The sequence below is a fragment of the Bos javanicus genome, chromosome 1 (assembly GCF_032452875.1).
Source record: "Bos javanicus breed banteng chromosome 1, ARS-OSU_banteng_1.0, whole genome shotgun sequence".
In the NCBI taxonomy this organism is placed as follows: Eukaryota; Metazoa; Chordata; class Mammalia; order Artiodactyla; family Bovidae; genus Bos; species Bos javanicus.
This window is the reverse complement of record NC_083868.1, coordinates 148,389,554-148,412,715: the sequence shown is the minus strand read 5'-3', so window position 1 is coordinate 148,412,715 and position 23,162 is coordinate 148,389,554. Positions and strand designations below refer to the sequence as shown.

The following is a 23,162-nucleotide window of genomic DNA, read 5'->3' as shown; positions in this document are numbered from 1 at the left end:
CTAGGAGTGCTCTCAGAAATAACAAGAGATTTTAATGGTAAGTAATTAAGAGGAGGCTGCTAGCTCCATGACAGCAACAGGCTACACCAAAGGCCAGCTCATTTACCAGAAATAAACAGGGACACATCTTGTCTTATTTTATTAAAGTCACTCAGCAACCCCATGGACTCTACAGTCCATGGAATTCTCCAGGCTAGAATACTGGAGTGGGTAGCCTTTCCCTTCTCCAGGGTATCTTCCCAACCCAGGGATTGAACCCAGGTCTCCCACATTGCTTCCCTGGTGGCTCAGACGGTAAAGTGTCTGTCTACAATGCAGGAGACCGGGGTTCAATCCCTGGGTTGGGAAGATCCCCTGGAGAAGGAAATGGCAATCCACTCCAGTACTATTGCCTGGAAAATCCCGTGGACAGAGGAGCCTGGTAGGCTACAGTCTATGGGGTCGCAAAGAGTCGGACACGACTGAGCGACTTCACTTTCACTCCCACGTTGCAGGAGGATTCTTTATCAGCTGAGCCACAAGGGAAGCCCAAGAACACTGGAGTGGGTATCCTGTCACTTCCCCAGTGGGTCTTCCCGACCCAGGAACTGAACCAGGGTCTCCTGCATTGCAGGCGGTTTCTTTACCAACTGAGCTAACAGGAACACAGAGAGCTAGGAAAACCTCCTGTGTCAAAACAAATCTCTAAGACTGGCCTCAAAAAACTACTTGAGACAGGGACTTCCCTGGGGGCCCAGTGGTTAAGAATCTGCCTTCCAATGCAGGGGATGTGGATTCATCCCGGGGTAGGGAAGTAAAAGGTCCTACATGCCACAGGGCAACTAAGCCTGCAGCTGCAACAAAGATCCTGCATGCCACAACTAAGACCCAACACAGCCAGAAAAATAATATATTTATACACACACACACATAAACAAACATTAAAAGAAAAAACCTACCTGAGTCAAGAGTATAAATCGGATCAGGCTGTGGAGTAATTTGTGCCCCAGGGCACTGTTAAAAATAATAGAGCCATCATCCAGTGATTAGTGGAGCCTAACATCTGGGTGTGATACCAACAGAGTTTAACAGAAATCAGGGAAAGTCAATGAAAACCTTGCTAAAATCACCATCATCTCAAGAGTGGCTGCACATTCCTAAGGCAGCAGCCTCCAAGGAGCAGCCCCAAATGGCTCACCCTGCAGGGGAAACAAACTAAAAACAGTCAAGTCACTAAACAAACAACAGAGACAACAATAGCAACAGTCACTGGTGGGAGTTGGAGGGAGGGGCCAGAATACAGAGTCACAACAATGTATTGTCTAAAATGTTGAGTCTTCAATAAAGGTTACAAGACATGGCAAAGATACAAGAAAATATGACCCACACGTAGGGATTAAAGAAGCAGACAGCAGAAGCCAAGAGAGGAACCAGATTTAACAAAGACTTCAAAGGAGCCATTACACATGTGTTCGAAGAACTAAAGGAAACCATGTTCAAAGAAGAAAAAAAAAAGTATGATGACAACGCCTCATCAAATAGACGATAACAAGAAGAAGTCAAAAATTATTATAAAAAGGAAACTCTGGAGTTGAAAGTACAATAACAAATGAAAAATTCCCTAAAGGGGGCTCAACAGTTTATTTGAACTAGCAGAACAGTCAGTGAAAAAATATTGATAAAAATCATGAAATCTGAAGTATATAGGAAAAAAAATAATGAAAAATGAATAGAGCTTTAGAGAAACGTTCAGAATACCATTAAGGGCACCAGCATACACATACGTGGAGTGCCAGGCCAGGAGAAAGAAATGAGCCGGAAAAATATTTAAAGAAATAGGGGCTGAAAACTTCCCAAACTTGATGAAAAACCTCAATCTACATATCCAAGAAGCTCAACGTATTCCAAGAAGGATAAATACAAAGAGATCCACACCCAGACACATCCTAGTGGAATGATAAAGGACAGAGAAAACCTTGAAAGCAACAAGAGAAAATTGATTTGATAATTTACAAGCAAACCCTAGTAAGGTAACAGCCAACTTTTCATCAGAAACAAGGGAAGCCAGAAGACTGGTGGACGACATATTCAAACAATTAATTCAAATGCAGGTTCACTCAAACATTTAGCTGAGCATTTGTTATGGATTATTAAACAGGTGCTGCTTTAAATATTTTATAATCAAGTGTACGTGGAAAAGATTAAAGTGGGCTTATTCTTTGATTCAATGTGTTGAAAGACAAAAAAAAAAGAAACAAGATCTTATATCCCATAAATCTATCTTATATAAAAGACAGAAAAATAAAGACATTTCTAGATAAAGAAAATCTAACAGATTTTGTTGCTGGTAGCTGTACTTTACAAGACTAATGGAAAAGTTCTTTAGGGTGAAAATAATTGACCCCAGACAGTTATCTGAATCCATACAAAAAGCAAAGAGCACCAGAAAAAGTAATTATGTAATTATAAAGAGACAGCATGAATGCATATTCCTTCTCTTTTCTTCTTACAAATAATTTTAAAAACCAGTTGTGTAGAACAATAGGTGCACACTGCACTGCTGTCCCATCACTTGTGCAAAAGTATTTTACAACAGTACAAGCAAAGGTGGACTGGAGTAAAGAAACAGTACCAGGTGTAAACTTGAACCCACAAGTGAAGAGAGCCAGAATGGGGGACATGCAACAACAGACTGGTTCAAAATCTGGAAAGGCGTGTGTCAAGGCTGTGTATCCCACCTTGCTTATTTAACTTACATGCAGAGTGTGAAGGCATCAGTCACTAGGTTGTGTCTGACTCTGCAATCCCACGGACTGTAGCCTGCCAGGCTCCTCTGTCCACAAAATTCTCTAGGCGTGAATACTGGAGTGTGTTGTCATACCTTCCTCCAGGGGATCTTCCCAACTGAGGCACTGAACCAGGGTTTCCTACATTTCAGGCAGATTCTTTACCATCTGAGCCATCACAGAAGCCCTATATGCAGAGCACATCATATAAAATGCCAGGCTGGATGAACCTTAAGCTGGAATCAAGATTGCCAGGAGAAATATCAATAACCTCAGGTATGCGGATGACACCACCCTCATGGCAGAAAGAGAAGAGGAACGAAAGAGCCTCCTGATGAAAGTGAAAGAGAGTGAAAAAGATGGCTTAAAATTCAAAAAACGAAGATCATGGCATCCAGTCCTATCACTTCATGGCAAACAGATGGGGAAACAATGGAAACAGTGACAGACTTTATTTTCTTGGGTTTCAAAATCATTGCAAATGGTGACTGCAGCCATGAAATTAAAAGATGTTTGTTCCTTGGAAGAAAAGCTAAGACCAACCTAGACAGTATATTAAAAAGCAGAGACAAAGGTCAGTTTGCTAACAAAGGTCCATCTAGTCAAAGTTATGGTTTTTCCAGTAGTCACGTATGGATATGAGAGCTGGACTATAAAGAAAGCTGAGCGCTGAAGAATTGATGCTTTTGAACTGTGGGGTTGGAGAAGACTCTTGAGAGTCCCTTGGACAGCAAGGAGATTCAACCAGTCAATTCTAAAGGAGATCAGCCCTGGGTGTTCACTGGAATGACTGATGTTGAAGCTGAAACTCCAATACTTTGGCCAATACTCCAATACTGAGAGCCGACTCATTGGAAAAGACCCTGATGCTGGAAAAGATTGAAGGCGGGAGGAAAAGGGCACAAGAGAGGATGAAATGGTTGAACGGCATCACCAATCCAGTGGACACAAGTTTGAGCAAATTTTGGGAGATTATGAAGGACAGGGAAGCCTGGCATGCTGCAGTCCATGGGATCACAAAGAGTCGGACACAACTAAGCAACTGAACAACCAAACTCTATGAATATATACTTGTTTTCCTTTCTTTTACCAAGTTCTTAAAATATCATAAGATTATACAGTCACATGTTGTTCAGTTTATAACATACCTAGATGTACTATGCATAATAACAACAGCACAAGGGAACAGGAACAGAGCTATTCAAGAGGTGAAAAAGGGTCAGTCAGTCTTGTCTGACTCTCTGCGACCCCGTGGATTGTAGCCTGCCAGGAATGTTTCTGCAACTCACAGGAATTCAGAATGGAAATGAAGTCAATTCTGATAAGATGCATATGGTAAGCCTTAGAGTAGTAACCACTAAAAAAAAACAACTCCAAAAATACATTGAAAAAAATCATTAAGGGGATTAAAACATTACGCTGGAAAAGAGCACTTAATGAAAAAGAAAATAAAAAGGGGGAAACGGTGGGAAAAAAACGAAATCACGTACAGAAAACAAGGAAAATGGCGTATTTCTATGAACATAGTAAAAACCACTGAATCGTGAACTTGAAATTGGTGAATTATATTTAAATAATGCTCTTAACAAAAAAAAGAACAGAACTTCCCTGGTGGTCCAGTAGCTAAGCCTCCACATTCCCAATGCAGGGGGCCCCAGGTTTGATCCGTGGTTAGGGAAGTAGATCCTACATGCTGCAACTAAGACCTGGCAGAGCCAAATAAATTAAAAAAAAAAAAAAGGCAGGGGGACAGAACCAAGCTGGAGATGGCTTCAGCTACATGACTTGCTTGAGGAGGGTTCAACCCAATAGGTGAAAAGCCAGGCCACTTCAAAAGCTGTTCAGAGGACGGGCTATCAAGACCCCAAAGGAGAGTTTACTTCCAGCACTTTATATAAAGCATCGAGAATCTCTCCTCCTCAGGGTCTCTGGGTATGCAGGGCATCTGGAGCCCCTCCTACCCTCAGGGGAAATGGGTTCCCCCTACAGGCCCTGGTGAGTGGTCCTATCCCTGTCTACACTGCATGACCACTCCGTCCTGGCCTGGGTCTCTGCTGTGGTTGACTGGACAGCAGAAGCCACCTGACCCAGGCGTGCTCCACTGACTGCCCATTTAAGAGCCTTGACAGGCGAGCTCAGAACTGTGAAAAAGAGACGCCAGTGTCATTAGCTCTGACAACCAAGCTTGAGGGTCCTGAGGCTGACTGAAGGTCGAGTGACAAGCAGGTTAGGTCCTGGCTGGCAGGGAGACATGGAGAGGAAGCAGCCCTGGGCTCTGACAGCTCCCCAGGTGAGACCTGTGAGAGCCAGCGGCATTCCACTCCCAACCCTGGCCCTCCACAGGCTCCATCTTTATAATAAACCTCAGTTTGTTGTGTTTTTTTTTTCATGAGCTAGCTGGAATAGCTTTCAGCTTCTTGCAGTTGACTGAGCCCTATAACACCTTATTTTCTTACTCTGTCCCCAAGAAAGATGGACAACACCTGCTCACCATCTTCAGCAACAATCTTTCTCACATTTGACAAATACTAAGCTTTTCTAAGAGGAAGAGATGGTTGGAGAGCATCACCGACTCAATGGACATGAATTAGAACAAGCTCTTAGCAGAGACATTGCTTTGTCAACAAAAGTCCGTCTAGTCAAGGCTACGGTTTTTCCAGTAGTCATGTATGGATGTGAGAGCTAGACTATAAAGAAAGCTGAGCACTGAAGAACTGATGCTTTTGAACTGTGGTGTTGGAGAAGACTCTTGAGAGTCTCTTGGACTGCAAGGAGATCCAACCAGTCCATCCTAAAGGAGATCAGTCCTGAATGTTCATTGGAAGAACTGATGTTGAAGCTGAAACTCCAATACTTTGGCCACCTGATATGAAGAGCTGACTCATTTGAAAAGACCCTGATGCTGAGAAAGACTGAAGGCAGGAGGAGAAGGGGACGACAGAGGGTGAGATGGTGGGAGGGCACCACCAACTCGATGGACATCAACTCTGGGAGTGAACTCCAGGAGTCGGTGATGGACAGGGAGGCCTGGTGAGCTGCAGTCCATGGGGTTGCAGAGTCAGACATGACTGAGAAACTGAAGTCTTTCTTGAGGCTGCTGCTGCTGCTGCTAAGTCACTTCAGTCGTGTCCGACTCTGTGTGACCCCATAGACGGCAGCCCACCAGGCTCCCCCGTCCCTGGGATTCTCCAGGCAAGAACACTGGAGTGGGTTGCCATTTCCTGCTCCAATGCATGAAAGTGAAAAGTGAAAGTGAAGTCGCTCAGTCGTGTCTGACTCTTGGCGACCCCATGGACTGCAGCCTACCAGGCCCCTCCACCCATGGGATTTTCCAGGCAAAAGTACTGGAGTGGGGTGCCATTGCCTTCTCCGTCCTTGAGGCTAAATAACCTCAAAGCCTCAAATCTCACAAAGTGGGACAAAGTTTCTCTTTCTGTGTATTTGGGTAAGTTAACAATTCTTACTTATGGAGTCCAGTCAGCCTAACGCTGAACACAAATATTACTGAACACTTGCTGTGGGGCCAGAAACTGCCAGGAGCTGGGGTTAGAGACAAAGCAGGCCCAGGTCTCCAGCCACCCTCTCTGGCTGCTACCCAAGGTACCATACTCTTTGTCACCACCACCAAAACCTTAGGCCTTCCCAGGTGGCACAGCGGTAAAGAGTCTGCCTGTCAATGCTGGAGATGCAAGACACATAGTTTTGATCGCTGGGTTGGGAAGATCCCCTAGAGAAGGAAATGGCAACCCCCTCCAGTATTCTTGCCTGAGAATTCCATGGACAGAGGAGCCTGGGTGGGTTACAGACCATGGGGTTGGCAAAGAGTTGGACATGACTGAGCAAGTGACTGCATACACACACACACATCCACCCACCCCAACCCCAAAACCTCAGGGTCAGCTTCAAAGAAAGAGTCTGGGAAGAAGGTCTCAGGGTCCCAGCTTTCCTCTTCCTGGTGGGAAATACCTGATAGAAGTCTGTTTTCTCTGCAATGACTTTCAGTATTCCTGGAGCGATGGGAGGAACCGTCACCATCTGCAGCTTGCCGAAAAATGGGTTGTGTCCGGAGCTTTTATAGCGTTTCATCTTGTCTTCGATGACGAGGGCAAGGGACTGGGAGTGGTTGATCACTTCGAGTAGGGTGGAGACGGCCACATTCTGGAGGTAGCAGTCAGTCACACAGCAGCAGATGGTCATCAGGGACTTCAGCCAAGGTGGAAAACTGGAATCGCCAGCTCCTGAAAGGAAGCCAACCAGAGGATGGAGACACACAAAAACCTCTCGAGACTGGCTCACCAGCCTGTGGACTCTAAGACCTTCAGGTCTGGGAGGCCACCTGCACAGCAGTGTGATCACCTTCTGGCGGTGACACGCTCCACTGTCCCCATTCAGGGCCGGGGGACCAATGAGACCAAAGTCATGTGCTAACAGACTGTTCAAGTTCTGCAAATGTCACTCTTGGGGTTTTGAGATGATTCAAAACACGTTTCTCTTGTTTAAAAAAATTTTGTAAATGGGACTTTCCCTGTGGTCCAGTGGTTAAGGATCTGCCTGCCAGGGCAGGGGACATGGGTTGAATCCCTGGTCTGGGAAGATCCCACACGCCTCGAGGCAACTAAACCTGTATGTACCCTACAATGACTGAAGGCTTCACGCCCTAGAGCCTGTGCTCTGCAACAAGAGACGCCACCGCAATGAGAAGCCTGCTCGCCGCAACTAGAGAAAGCCCTCTCGCGGCAATGAAGGGCCCATGCACCACAACAAACACCCGGTACAGCCACACACACACCCACAAAGTAAACACAGGAAAATCTGAATTGAAATACTTGTAAAATTTACATATAGTAAAGGTTACATTTGTTGGTGCAGAGCTCAAAATGTGTTTTCAAAGTTCTCTTGGTGGTAGGGCACATGGCATTAGCTTTACAAGAGGCTAAAATTATACCAAAGATATCAATGCTAAATGCATTTCTTCCAAGTATACTGTCATCTGCAGCTTGGGAGTCAAAAGACACATTACATGGGACGTTTAACAAAGGTGATGATGAGGGGAAATCTTCGCTCTCAGCTCCTACCAACTTGATCACTCTTCTCTTATACCTTCCCCTTGATCTTTTTTTCTTTAAAGTGTTCACTGCCTGCAATAGATTTAATTGCATGTGCCTGAAATTCACATGTGAACGCCCCAAGCCCCCAGGGTAACAGTATTTGGGGCGGGGGGGTGCCTATGGGAGTGACTGGGTCTAGATGAGGTCCTGAGGGGTGGCCGACATGATGGGATTGGAGCCCTTATTAGAAGACACCAGAGAGATCCCCTACACACCCCACACACGTCCCGGGATGTGAACACATGGCGAGAAGGTGGCAGTCTGTAACGCAGGGAAGAGCTCTCACCAGACGCTGACTATGCTGGCACCCTGATCGCAAACTTCTGGACCCAGAACTGTGAGAAAATACATTTCTGTGGTTTAAGCACCACCCCCCCGCCTATGGTATTTTGTTATGGCAGCCTGGGCTTAACATGCTGCCAGTAACAGTTTGAACTGCGCCCCCATAGAAATTCTTATGTTGAAGTTTATAAACCCGCAGGGCCTCAGAACGACCCTCTTGGGAAATTGGTCGCAGATGTATTAGTTAAAATGAGGGCCTGGTAGAGAAGAGTGGGTGGGCCTCTAATCCAATATAACGGGTGCCCTGAGTGCATGCATGATCAGTCGCTTCAGTCGTGTCCAACTCTTTGCAACTCTATGGACTGCAGTCTGCCAGGCTCCTCTGTCAATGGGATTCTCCAGGCAAGAAGACTGGAGTGGCCAGCCATATGCTTCTCCAGGGGATCTTTCCGACCCAGGGATTGAACCCGCGTTTCTTATTGTCTCCTGTATTGGCAGGCGGGTTCTTTACCACTAGCACCACCTGGGAAGTCCAGTGGGTACCTTACCGAAGGGAAATTTCAACACAGACACGTACACGGGAAGGATGCCATGGAGAGATGAGGGCTAGGCTCCCACAAGCCTGGGAACCACCAGAGGCTGGAGGAGAGGCTGGAACACACCCTTCTGAAGCACCTTCAGAGGGAGTGCGGCCTTGCCAACACGCTGACCTCAGACTTCTGGCCTCCAGACCGTGTGACAACACATTTCTGTGGTTTAAGCCATTCAGTGGGTGGTACTTTGTTATGGGAGCCCTGGCACACTAACACATAAAGCTTTAGTAACAGGTCTCACGAAACAGTCTATGTACTGACTAGGATGAGGCTCCTTTTATGTCTCAGACTTTTTAACAGGCTGTGCTGGGCACCCGAAGGTTAAAAAATATAGACCCAGGGGTTTTCTTGGTGCTTCAGGGGTTAAGACTTTGTGCTTCCATTGCAGGGGGTGTGGGTTCAATACCTGGTCGGGGAACTAAGATCTCACATGCCGTGTAGTGAAGTGTTAGTTGCTCAGTCGTGTCCGACTCTTCGAACCCATGGACTGTGACCCGCCAGGCTCCTCTGTCCATGGGGATTCTCCAGGCAAGACTACTGGAGTGGATTGCCATTCCCTTCTCCAGAGGATCGTCCTGACCCAAGGATCAAACCTGGGTCTTCTGCATTGGAGGCAGATTCTTTACAGTCTGAGCTACATACAGGGAAGATCCCACATGCCAGGGGGTGCAGCTAAAAAAAAAAAGGAATTGTAAAGATACAGATGGAGCTTCGTTAGGTTCCCATCTGGTGAAGACAAACCCAAACTGTACACAGGAATTACGAAACAAGGAAGGAAAATGGGGGTGGGCAGACAGCGCCCTCTCGGTGGCTGTGAAGTTTTAACTCGTCTATAACCCTCAGGGGCCCAAGGCTCCCGACCCCTCCCAGCACACTCCCTGGGTGCCCCTCACCTGGAGGCTGGAAGAGGACCTCACAGAGCTGCTCCATCTCCTCCTCGGACAGGTACACAGGGAAGGTGGCGCAGTCCAGCAGCAGGTGGCAGGCGGCCGCGAAGGCCTCCCGGACGCCCTCCTGGGAGCCCCCCAGGTCTAGGACCACCTGGTCCACGGCCCACCCCTCGTCCTTCTTGCGGCCGGGGCTGCGGGGTAGGGGTGAGGGCGGCTCCACACTCCTGGCCTTGAAGGGGGACCCTCGGGCCATAAAGAGGTCGGAGAGCATCTGCTTGAACTGGGGCACGCCGCCCAGGTGCCGGGCCTCCCACGAGCCCTTCCCACCTTCATCCCGCGGACCTGCAGGCTCCTCCACAGACTTGGTGTCTTCCCCGGACGCCGTCAGCTGCGCCCCGAAAACGTTCTTGTGGGCAAAGTTGGCGATCAGCTCCTGGATGCAAAGGAACGTCCTCTGCATGCTCCCGCCCTTCTTCCAGATGTCGTCTTTGTCCGGGGAAACCCGGGGCACCCGCAAGTGCTCCGAGAGCTCCGGCGAGGAGGCGCTCAGCCCGATGCCGCTGTCTTCCGATTTCAGCGGGGGAAACGGCGCATCTTCATCGCCGGCGGGCATGGCATCTGTGTCGGAAATCACTTCGGTGTTTTCACCTCTGACTGGACTCTGCAAAAAAAAAAAAAAAAAAGGAATCTTGTATTGTGGATCTCGTAAGACCGAGGGGTTCAAACATCAAGTGAATCAGGCTACGAATGCATCCTCCCTATTTTTCGAGACCAGTTTTCTACGCCAAGAGGATCTCCATGTGTATCACAAGAAAGCCCTCTTCTTACCATTTATTTAGACCCTTCAGAATCCAAAAAGGTTATTTAAAAACAGTTTCTGCCAGCAGGGACCTACTGTATAGCACAGGGAACGCTGCTCAGTGTTGCGTGGCAGCCTGGACGGGAGGGAAGGGAGCTGGGGAGAAAGGACGCAACGTGTACGTGTACGTACAGCTGAGTCACTCTGCTGTGTACCTGAAACTATCACAACAGCGTTCATCCGCTCTCCTCCAGCATGGGCTTCCCAGGGGGCGCTAGTAGTCAAGAATCTGTCTGCCAGTGCAGGAGACACAGGTTCGATCCCTGGGTGGGGAAGATCCCCCGGAGGAGAAAACGGCACCCACCTCCAGTATCGCTGCCTTGAGAATTCCATGGGCAGAGGAGCCTGCTGCTGCTAAGTCGCTTCAGTCGTGTCTGACTCTGTGCGACCCCATAGACGGCAGCCCACCAGGCTCCCCCGTCCCTGGGATTCTCCAGGCAAGAACACTGGAGTGGGTTGCCATTTCTTTCTCCAATGCATGAAAGTGAAAAGTGAAAGTAAAATCGCTCAGTCGTGTCCGACTCTGTGTGACCCCATGGACTGCAGCCTACCAGGCTCCTCCGTCCATGGGATTTTTCAGACAAGAGTACTGGAGTGGGGTGCCATTGCCTTCTCCGAGAGGAGCCTGGTGGGCCACAAACAGTCCATGGGGTTGCAAAGAGTCAGACACGACTGAGCAACTGAGCACAATACTCCAACGTGAGATAGCCAAATTTTAAGAAAGCAAAATGAAACGAAAAAAGAAAAAGTTCCTGACATTTAAGAATATGAATAAGGAAATTGGGTTGAGCATAAAATACAGGCATAAAGGAATGAAATAAGAGGAGACAGAAAGAACAGAGTATTAACCACATACATGACTCACATATGCACACACACGTGTACATACATTCTGTGGCTTTTTCAGAAGGATGACACTTCAATGAATCAACTTCTTATATACTATTATTCAGGGAATACTACATTAAACTGAAAACTTTTCAGCACCTGACCCACTCTCTGGGGAAGAATGAGACAGTATCATGCATATATTTGGAAACATTGTTATTTATATTTGTACACAACACATGCTTATACTTTATAGCTTACATCCTTTTGAGGATTTTTCCAACAGTTTTAACAGGTAGGGAGAAAAAAAAACTAGCTTTGAAAGTGAAGGAAGAACCGGTAACTAGTCTGCAAACTGAGCTTCAAGCCCCACGGGCAGCCCACCTGCCTCCCAGCACTAACCAACACGCACAGCTCTCCTTTCAGGAAAGGAATAAGGTGAAGTTACTCAGTCATGTCCAGCTCTTTGCGATCCCATGGACTGTAGCCTACCAGGCTCCTCCATCCATGGAATCTTCCAGGCAAGAGTACTGGAGTGGGTTGCCATTTCCTTCTCCAGGGGATCTTCCTGACCCAGGGATGAAACCCGGGTCTCCTGCATTGCAGGCAGACGCTTTACCCTCTGAGCCACCAGGGAAGCCACCCTCCTTTCAGGAAGGGTTCCCGTTTTTAGCCTGTTCCTGTCTGCCACTGGACTGAATGGATCTCAAGGGCAGAACTTTCAAATCCCTAAACAAAGCATAAATTAAAAAATAATTCAAAGACCATGGGCCTCAAACTGCTCGTGGAACTGTATTGTTATGGTCTTTTTGGAGGACAATTTGGCAGCATCTCTTCACATTAAGAAATGGGCTTGATTCCCATTTCTAGGAACTGATTCCTCAGAGACACTGGCAGCCTTGAGAGCAGGTTGCATGAAGATGTTGACAGCGGCACTGTAGCAGTGAAAAACTAGAAATAACTGGAAAAAAAAAAACAAAAAAAAAACAACCTCAATAGGGGAGTAGTTGAAGAAACTGTAAAGCCATACCATAAACTCTCATGCAGAAACGAGAAACCAGCAAGATATCGCTGTAAACAGATACAGATGCTCTCCAAGGAGTGTTTGGATGAAAACCAAAGCAAATCAGAGAAATAATGTCTATTATGGGTTGAATTATGTTCCCTAAAAAAAAAAATGCTGAAGCCTCCCCAACACCAGTATTTGTGACTGTGATCTTATTTGGAATTAGGGTCCTTGCAGATGATCAAGTGAAATGAGGTCATTAGGGTGGGTTCTAATCCAGTATGATGGGTGTCCTTATAAAAAGGTGAAATCTGGACACACACAGACATGCACACAGGGAAGATATGGGAAGGGGGAGGCTGAGACTGGGGCAGCGGGTCTACAAGTCAAGGAACGCCAGGAACACTAGAAGACGGGTTAATGCACGGAACAGACGCTTCCTCACAGCCTACAAGGAACCACCCTGCTGACAGCCTCGGACATCTGCCCTCCAGAGCTGGGAGACGGGAACCTTCTGCTGTTCTGTCACCTTACTGCAGCCCCAGGGACTACTATCTCACTTGTAGTGAGTAAAAAGTAAAAAAATAAGAAAGCGCAAAATTCCCCATATACAAACATACACATAGAAAGGTCGAGATGGTGAGCTGTGTGTAAATCATTAGCTTAGTAGGTGGGCTTCAGCAGAAAGACAGTAGGGCAGAGGGTGAAATGAACGGGGTTATTTCAACACGACAAGCTTTCACAAAGCGTATGAGGGTCTTAGAAGCCTGCTTTGGATATTACCGACATGTCTTCTAGTCTTTATTCCTATCCAGGGGGGCCCAAGAGCCCGTTAGCCTGGAAAACCATGTCGGCTCTTCCCAACACGTACCAAGCTCCCACTCGTGGGCTCCGTGTCCAGGTAGGAAGGCGGCATTTGGACCTTGCTGAGCACTTTGAAACAGGTCCTTAGGGCGTGCGTGAGTTCGGGTAAGCTCAGCATCTCCATCTCCTCGGCCAGAGGCTGTAGCAGGCAGCCAAGCACCTGTGGGAGGTACTGGGTTTGCACCTCCGAGTAAAGTTCCTGTGAAACACAGATGTGGGTTTAACTCATGTGTGATCAGCAGAAAGCAGTGCCTTGGAAAACGCAAGCATTTTCTGGGCCTAAGTTTGTTCCACATTTGTTTCCAAGTTGGAAAACAAAACAGTATTTCTTCTTGATCTAAATACATCCATGGACATTTTTTCTCTCCTTTCAGGTGCCTTCCCTCTTTCTAGCAGAAAATGACTGCCACATTCATTTCTCTATTAAGGGAATTTGTTTCCTTGGAGAAAATCAGCCAAGGATGTAACTTTTAAGAAATACGTTTACTTTCTGGGACTTCCCTGGGGGTCCAGTGGTTAAAATTCCATGCTTCCAAATGCAGGGGGTGAGGGTTTGATCTCTGGTCAGAGAACCAAGGTGCCGGGGCAGCGGGACCAAAATTTTCTTTTAAAAAATTTAAAAAAGAAATAACATTCCTTCTCTGGTGGTTCAGCTGGTAAAGAATCTGCCTGCAATGCAGGAGACCTGGGTTCCATCCCTGGGTTGGGAAGATCTCCTGGAGAAGGGAAAGGCTACCCACTCCAGCATTCTTGCCTGGAGAATCCCACGCACAGAGGAGCCTGGCAGGTTACAGTCCATGTGGTCGCAAAGAGTCAGACGTGACTGAGCGACTTTCATTCTATCTATCTATATATCATGATACTCATTCCTAAATAACTGCTGTCCAAGGATGCCACCCAGCTCCTTATCTGGTCTCCGTACCTTCGGCTCAGCCCACTTACCACTGGCTGAAGTGTTATAACTCCGTATATCACAAGGGCCTAAAAGATATGAGACCACATTCAGCTACATCTTCCACGCTGAAACAAACATTAAGTGGTGTCTATGCACAACCACTTTTTCAGTAAGATGCTGGCGGGGGTGGTGGTTCAGTCACTAAGTCATGTCTGACTCTTTGTGACCCCAGGGACTGTAGCCCACCAGGCTCCTCTGTCCATGGGGATTCTCCAGGCAAGAATACTGGAGTAGGTTGCCATTCCCTTCTCCAGGGGATCTTCCTGACCCAGGGATCGAAGCCAGATCTCCTGCATTGCAGGTAGATTCTTTACCGACTGAGCTACACAAGAGAAGTCTGTCGGTAAGATGAGGTTTAGAAAAAGACCAACACCACTAATAAGAATCCCAATGACAGCCAGCATAGAGCCACCTCTGGAGAGCAAAGGACCTACCAGGGGGATCACGTCCAGAAGGAACACGAGGAGGGTGCAGAGCTCTGAGACTGTCGGGGGAGGGCCGATGCTTCTCCCAACAGAGGGACTCCGCTTCACAGGTCTGCGTGAACCACAGGAAAGAAAAACCACTCTCTTGTAATACTATCAAGCAATTCCTATGATTTCCAATAAAGTAATTTATTCTATTTCAACCACAGTGAAAGACAGCTTCTGTAGTTCTAATAATTCAGCCTTGATGCTCAAAATGATCTAACACAGAGAAGCGTCAGTAAGTCTTGAATCTCCGAAACAGGTTGACTCTGACCTGAACTTTATCATAGCAACTGAGAGTGGTCCTTGCCCCCATGGGATTCCATACCTGGCTGATCTCAAAGTGTCAACAGCAATAATTCCAGGTCCCCAGCCCCAAACCAAAAGCGTGTTCCCAGGGAAGGAGCCTGGCTCCAGAAGGCAGGACAGCTGTTCGACTTGCTGTGGGAGCAACCGGAGATAGCTCCCCCTCCTGCTCCCACCCCGCATCGTCCCCATGAGCTTAGAATCCCTCAGCTCCCAGAGAGAACTGCTACTCCACTGGGGAATTCTACTGGTAGCTGCTTATCTTATTCTCAAACTCAACACTTCCTTTTCAATAAGTAGGCAACTGGATACCTAAGTTAAAAAGTCAATATACTGGTTCTCAAAACAGTAATTTTGGATTCATCCTGCTATCACAGTACAGTTCGACCTGAGTTAACTTTCTTCACTGTAAATGATCGCTTAGGTATCTCAGCGTTTATCTGGGTAAGAAATGGAAGAACTGCATTCACTTCATCGAGGAGATTCTGCTCCTAGGTGCCTATTCTAAAGAGACCCCCCACGTCTGCATATAAAGAGACAGGATGAGTGCGGTCACCAGGGTACTACCTGCAGTGATGAAAAGACTGAAACTGGTTTATTCAGACGCTGGCTGACTGCACCCAAGGTGAACGGACTAGGGGTGTATGTTACCATACAGATAAATCTCCAGAGGTCTCTGACCTGCACCTCCCAACCAAACACACATGGGTGAAAAGTTATATGCAATTTGATACCATTGATGTAAAACTTGAAGAGGCAAAACAGACTGTATCATTTCTGGATAGTTGTTTTTATACTGGATACTTTTTTTATATTTGTTATAAAAGTATAGACATCACTGGGACAGACATGCACTTCAGGACAGTGATTAAAGCTGGGATGAAAGAAGGGAAGCTGCTGGGAAGGTAAGGGGTTAGCTCTGGGTGGTAACGTTTTATTCCTTAAAAAAAAAAAAAAGATGTGAAAACCGAAGGTCAAATACTGTCCACAATTTTAGCAATGGGTTCAGGTGTCTGACATTATTTCCCATCTTTTCCTGTGTCTGAAATGTTTCACAGTTAATTCTCTTTTTTAAAGAAAGCGTTCCCGTAACTCTGAAATGGAACTGAGCGGACCAAAGCACACTCCGGTCTCAGTATAACATGGCCTTGCTGTCACCCGTGGATCCAATTACAAGTAATTTATTCATCGTAGATTGAAGCGCCCGCTGGGTCTGGCACCAGAGGCGGCAGAGGACATGGCAGGAACAGCTGGGACGTCAGGCAGGCAGGCCTGGTTCCAGTCTCAGCTGCTGCTGATCTGCTGTGCTATATCACACAGGATCTGTCACATCTCTGCTCTCTGGCTCTCTTACATGATGGATGTGCCTGCTTTTCCTGGGGGTATGTGGAGGGGACAGCCTGAGACAAACTTTAGTAAGTTACGCTTTGATTACAGCTACAGGTACCAAAGGCGGTGTGACAACGCAGAATGTTCCAAAGGAGGTGACGGGAATTAAGTTTTATACCATGAATCACAGGACAGAACTGGATCTTAGAGATTACACCTGTCCTCATTTACAGGGAAAATCTGGGAAAGGGCCCCGCGGGGAAGCTTGCAGTCCCAAGCTGGCCACTGCCCCACAGTTTGGAGTCGGTGCAATCCACCAGATTGAAAGTGACGGGAAAGCTGATTACAGCAGCTCAGAACACAAATGTTTTCATCTGAACCCATTATACACTGATTCCAGTAAGAATTTAAGATGACTGATGATTTGAAAAACACTCTCTCTCCAGTCCCTGGGCCACAAAACCAAGCTTGTTGAATAGATCAGGCCTCTAAGGGCACAGTGGAAAGAAACCTGATTAAATTGACACCAACCAGAAAATGCATGGGTTTGTTACTAAAGTTTGACTTTAATTAGGAAGCATCAGCATCGTGTGAACCCTCTCAATGGCAGCGTTCTTAATTCTATTATGAGTTTAAGTGAATCCAATCATATACTCAGCAGAGATCATCCCAGTGTCAGCCATTGAGTATAACCTGACCACAATGAGCAGCTATGAGAAACCATGACAGCCTCAATTCCTTCCCACATGTTTATAAAGCCTGAACTGGAGGCTTACCTGAAACAGTCCTCAAAACACCTTGTCATGTAATCCCAGAGGAAGTCTGAGCTCAGGGACGTGATCAGCAAATTCACTGTCTTAACAATCTCAGAGGCATTTCTGTTTTCTTTTATTGCACTGTAAAGGAAGAGGAATACTCACATATGTATCTATGAAAAATCCTGTATTACAGGAATACCACATCTGAAAAACACAAATTCATTGTATCATTCATTCACCTGGGGTGCAGTGTGTGAATAAACCCGTTTCAATCTTTTATGACTTATTTCCGGAGAGGCTGACAAACCTTGTCATAGATAAAATATTACTGTTCTTATATAGGGAAGAGCAAGCACGTGCCATCCTAAATAGTACGTATATTGATACATTCCCTCAGAAGTAAGCTTAAGAGCTACTGAAAAAAGAATGTGATATGGAAAACCAGCTTAAGTCCAACTGTTGGTAATTACATACTCTACTGGTAAAATAACATAGTACAGCCATTTAGGAGAGAAATTTGGCTAACATTTAAATGCACATCTATAACTCAGGGAATTTATTCTAGGGACTTATGCTATAGAAATCCTTGTACAAGCACACAAAGATGTACACATAAGGGAATTATGAGAACATCATTATAAAATATTGAAAGAGTAGAGACCACCCAAAAGTTATTAAGAGATTGATCGATTAGTCAGGATTTCTTAAGTGACAGCTCCTTACTAAGGACTCTAAGGCAATCATTATCCTCCACAGGAGAAGACTGTAGAGCCAGTCATAACTTGCATTAAAAAAAAATAAACAGGCAACTGAACAGCTACTGTAACTTCAGCTTAAAAACAAAAGATAGGCACCTATATACTTATGCATTGAAAGTCTGGAATGTTTTATGTTTTTCTCAGAAGGGCAGTGGGATTATGGATGGTATCTTTTTTTTCTCGATACTCTCAGATATTGGTACGTTCTACAATGAACATGTATTACTTTCATATTCAGGAAAACAGTAAACCACTCTCATTCTGTGAGGAAAAAAACAAACATGGAAGACTCTTGGTATACTTACAGTTAATAACCAGGAAAATCCAACAGATTTCAATTTCCAGTACTTGTGTGTGTGTGTGCATTCAGTCGTGTCTGACTCTTCGCGACCCCATGGACTGTAGCCCGCCAGGCTCCTCTATCCCTGGGATTGTCCAGGCAAGAATACTGGAGCGGGTCATCACGCCCTCCTCCAGGGGACCTTCCCCACTCAGGGACTGAACCTGCGTCTCCTGCATTGGCAGCAGGTTCTTTACCACTGAGCCACCTGGGAATCCTAAATTTTCAGTAGACCAATGCCAAGTCAGGGGAAAAGGAATTACATTAAGAATAAAGGAAAAAGGAAGAGGTAGGAGACAGGGGTTCAATTCCTGGGTCAGGAAGATCCCCTGGAGAAGGGCTCGACCACCAACTCCAGTATTTTTGCCTGAAGAACCCCAGGGACAGAGGAGCCTGGTGGGCTGCAGTCCATAGGGGTGCATAGAGTCAGACACGGCTGAAGCGACTTAGCATGCACCCTTCCTTGAAAAGAACAAAAACAGGACAAGACACAGGGCTGACGGATAAGAACAAAAACAGGACAAGACACAGGACTGACGGGTAACTACACACTGTGCACGTTACTGCCTTGTCTGCCGTCTCCCAAACCCCACTCGCTGTACCTTCGGGTCCTCCAGCAGGAGCCCCGGGGCCCCCCCTGCCCTCTGACTTGTCTCCTGAAGACTCACACCCACCGGCCCCACTTCCTGACCCCACGTCCTGCCTGCCCTCCTCCCGGTAACTCACACTTGTACACTAGACCCAGCTGCCTTTGTTGTGCAACTTTTCACACTCTGCCAAAAACACAGTCTGTACGTCCCAGGCTGGGGCAGAGACAAGATCAAACTCCTCGTAACCTTCTCAGCATTCAACAGGGAAAAGTTGATTCAGGTTGACTGATTTAAGAGCAGAAGTTATCTTAAGGAGTGGCTTGGCCTGCTACATCTCCAGCCTCGAGCACATCAGGAAGAGTGAATTTGAAAGCCACGCCCCTACCTTATCACCGAACTTCCACTCTGAGTGTAGCTAAGTTTAAGATCAGAGCCAAGAGCATCTCTGCAATAAGAATAAAACGCCCGGATGACTTCGAGAAACAAATTCTCAACAACTTGAGGCCCTGCAATTATAAAGAAAATGGCCAAATGAATGAATGAGTAAATAAGAAATAAAATATCAATATTTTTTAAAAATCCATTTTTAAACCAACAAATGACAAGTGTGTAACACATATCATGAGTAACTCCATATACATAGATAATTTGTATAGTCTTAAATGTACAGAAACTTAACTTTGGTTGTGAAAATCACAACTTTAGTTGGGGGAATAACATCCATGAAGACAGTCACCATTTCTGTTGTTGTTCAGTCGCTCAGTCGTGTCCGACTCTTTGTGACCCCATGGACTACAGCACACCAGGCTATCCTGTCCTTCACTATCTTCTGGAGTTTACTCAAACTCATGTCCACTGAGTCACTGATGCCAAACAACCATCTCATCCTCTATTGTCCCCTTCTCCTCCTGCCCTCAATCTTTCCCAGCTTCAGGGTCTTTTCCAACGAGTCACCACTTCGCGTCAGGAGGCCAAAGTATTGGAGCTTCAGCATCAGATTTTCCAATGAATATTCAGGGTTGATTTCCCTTAGGATTGACTGGTTTGATCTTTCTGTCCAAGGGAACATTTTTGTAGGGCTTACTATGCGCTGGCCACTATTCTGAGCATTCTGTAACTATTAACTTATTTAATCCTTACAACAGCCAAAGAACCAGGTATGTAATGAGGTATGCTGTCCTGATTATGGATGAGGCGACTGAGGCTGAGTAACTAGCCCAGGTGGATTCTCCCAGGTGGAGGCAGGGGATGAATATTAAGAGCACAGAAACTGCCCAGCCAGAGACAGTCCCTCTACATAAACCCCAACACAGTAGGGCAATTTCCCATTGTGAATACTTTTAATGATGAGCTAGAATGACACAAGAGAAATAATCACCAACCCAGAAAAGCTTAAGATGGCACAAGAAAACTGGACCCTGCCAGACAGGCAGGTGGGAAGCGACTGGACATTTCTGCTCCTCGAGCACCAACCAGTAGGCCTCATGGAAGGTCATGGCTTCCCACCCTTGTAATCAGAGGAATGGACACAGCACGAGGCAGAGAAAACACAAGCTCTGTCAACAAAGAATAAGCAAATAATCTGATCTCTTACGCTTCCAAAGGCAAAGGCCCCCTTTTCACAATAAGCCCCAGGTTGTATTTTATCTACAGCATAAAACTGTGTGTGTGTGTGCTCAGTCTTGGTGGGTCTTTGTGACCCCCTGGACCGCAGCATGCCAGGTTCCTCTGATCATGGAATTTTACAGGCACGAATACTGGAGTGGGTTGCCATTTCCTACTCCAGAGGATCTTCCCAACCCAAATGGTTTTTACTAGTGAAGGAAAGTGGTTGACATTCAAGGAGAAATGAGGAATTGGCTAAAGCCTGGTAGCCAAAGCACAGATAAGACTGACCGTCTTGTGCCTTCCAGTCTACAGTATCAATCCTCTCCTTTGCCCTTCACAAAGAGGGGCCTTTGTGAAGAGGGGCTTGTGAACAACAAGAGGGGCTCTGTGCCTTTCAATGGGAAACTAAACTATCAGAGAGACAAATTTGACTTCTGTGATGAGGCAGAAACCCATCATTCATCCCATTCCAGAAAATACAACCTGGAGCCCAAGTTAGTTCAACACTCACTTGACCCAGGTCAAGGCCTTGACATAAAACACCCATCCCCAAGGCGGAGCCTGGAGACACACAAGCCTTGTGCTTTGAATTTGATCAGGAGCAACCAGAGATGCACCTGTCATGCACCCAAGTTCATCTGTGTCACAGGAGTTAGCATCTTGGGGATGGGCCATCCAAGGGTCATCAAGTAAGGAGCAACGTTCTGACAAACAAGAGCTCAGGTTCTGCAGTCAGACAGACTCCAGAGTTTCAGTCCAGCTGAAACTCCAGCTCCTCGGTGGGCCCTGGAAAATGACTCAGACTTGCTCCACCCTATTCTCCATCTGCAGAATGTGTGTAGTCAGAAAAGCTACTCAGGGTTTTTGAAGGTATGACATATGCATGGATGTATATTAATGATGTGTGTGTTAGTCGCTCAGTCATATCCAACTCTTTGAGTTGGTCTGTAGCCTGCCAGGCTCCTCTGTCCATGGAATTCTTCAGGCAAGAACACTGGAGTGGGTAGCCATTCCCTTCTCCAGGGGATGTTCCAGACTGAGGGGTCAAACCTGGGTCTTCCACACTGCAGGCAGATTCTTTACTGTCTGAGCCACCAGGGATGTATGGATGCAAGAGCTGGACCATAAAGAAGGCTGAACGCTGAAGAATTGATGCTTTTGAACTGTGGTGTTGGAAAAGACTCTTCAGAGTCCCTTGGACTGCAAGGAGATCCAACCAGTCCATCCTAAAGGAGATCAACCCTGGATATTCATTGGAAGGACTGATGTTGAAGCTCTAATACTTCAGCCACCTGATGCAAAGAGCCAACTCACTAGAAAAGACCCTGGTGCAGGGAAAGACTGAAGGCAGGGGGAGAAGGGGTCGACAGAGGATGAGATGGTTGGATGGCATCACTGACTCGATGGACATGAGTTTGAGCAAGCTCCGGGAGATAGTGAAGGATAGTGAAGCCTGGTGTGCTGCAGTTCATGGGGTCACAAAGAGACACGACTGAGTGACTGAACAACAACAAATATTAATGATGCACAAAATGATTGCCCCTCAAATGTCACTGTTATTATTAACAACAAGTAGGACACATTAGGACCGCAGTCTCCCTTCTAACGTGACCAGAAGCCTACGTTTCCCTTTATCTGCCTAGAGGTTAGTGCCTCCCCGGCTGCATAGATGCCTCACGCCTGTCTCTGAAAGCATCAAGGAAAGGTCCCCGTCCTGATGCCTGATGGAGAGGAACTTCGCTAACACTCTCCACTCCTGTTCTCTGCAAATAGTGCCTGAACAGCAGGCCGCCCTGAGCAGAAGGCTCAGAGGACGCCATCGAGACTGAATCCGGGGCAGAAGAAGGGCTTTCCTGGCCGGTGACGCTGTTCAAGGCGTGAGGTGCTGATTTCTCAGGGTGAATGGACACAGGAGCAGTTTATCTTTTTTAAAGCAAGGGAGAGAGAAGGCCACTTTCCTGTTTGACTCCCAGAGGACCACAGTGTGTAAAGGGGGAGCCTTCCCGACCCAGAGTCTAGTTTAACCTGAGGCCTGAGACAGCTGGGATCCAGGCGGGGGTTTACAACCAGCCTCCTATTTACGTTTCTTGAGGAAAGGAGGCAGGTGGGCTGGAGGCTGGATATTTACCATCAGCCTCCTGTTTGCATTTCAAAAAAGGAATAACAGAAATAGGGTAAAGAGCCAGGCTTCCTTCCTGTTTTAATATACAGCTGTGGGCAGGGACAGGGGGGCTGAACTCCTTTTGCATAAAGGATCACGAGTTCATGTATTTCCCCTCCTTGGGGCAAGGGAGACGCTGCACAGGCACAGGAAGCCTCCTGGGGGGTCAAAAGAGGAGGGGCACCATCCCATAATAGGTAATGCTAAGCCTCCCTCCCGTTGGCCTTTGGGCTGGAATCCATCTTGGGAAAAAGTTGCACACGCATGTTGGGGAGGGTCTTCAGGCTCGTCGGGTGTGGGAAAAGAAATCAGGTAACTGGCCAAAGGCAAAGACCTGGAGGAACTGCCCTACACAGATGATTTAACCGTCTCTCTGCTGCTCTCCTCACTAGATGGGACACCTACACCCTTTCTCTGCCTTACCAATGGACCGGCCGTGTGCATGCTCAGTCCTGCCCGACTCTTTATGACCCTCTGGACTGTGGCCCACCAGGCTCCTCTGCCCATGGGATTTCCAGGCAAGAATACCAGAGTGGATTGCCATTTCCTTCTCCAGGGGATCTTCCGGACCCAGGGATCGAACCTCGGTCTCCTGCATCTCCTGCACTGCAGGTGGATTCTTTACCACTGAGCCATCGGGGAGGCCCTATTTCTGCCTTTCTTCCGTCTTAACAAACTATTTCTCTGTGTGCTCT

At 46.9% G+C, this 23,162-nt stretch overlaps 1 protein-coding gene across 4 annotated transcripts in view; it reads right to left on the bottom strand.

Annotated features, from left to right (window-relative positions):
• Window positions 1-23,162, bottom strand: part of DOP1B (DOP1 leucine zipper like protein B) — a 131,004-nt gene that overhangs the window by 55,378 nt on the left and 52,464 nt on the right. For all 4 annotated transcript variants that reach the window (XR_009737757.1, XM_061424471.1, XM_061424491.1 and 1 more), the window contains exons 10-15: window positions 19,084-19,204; window positions 17,029-17,148; window positions 14,585-14,687; window positions 13,203-13,394; window positions 9,642-10,299; window positions 6,732-7,003 (exon numbers count right to left, since the gene is read on the bottom strand). Coding sequence is in view for 3 of the 4 variants with exons in the window: in XM_061424471.1 (XP_061280455.1) it covers window positions 6,732-7,003; window positions 9,642-10,299; window positions 13,203-13,394; window positions 14,585-14,687; window positions 17,029-17,148; window positions 19,084-19,204 (1,466 nt within the window). In the remaining variant the exon portion in view is untranslated. The remainder of the gene's footprint in view (window positions 1-6,731; window positions 7,004-9,641; window positions 10,300-13,202; window positions 13,395-14,584; window positions 14,688-17,028; window positions 17,149-19,083; window positions 19,205-23,162) is intronic.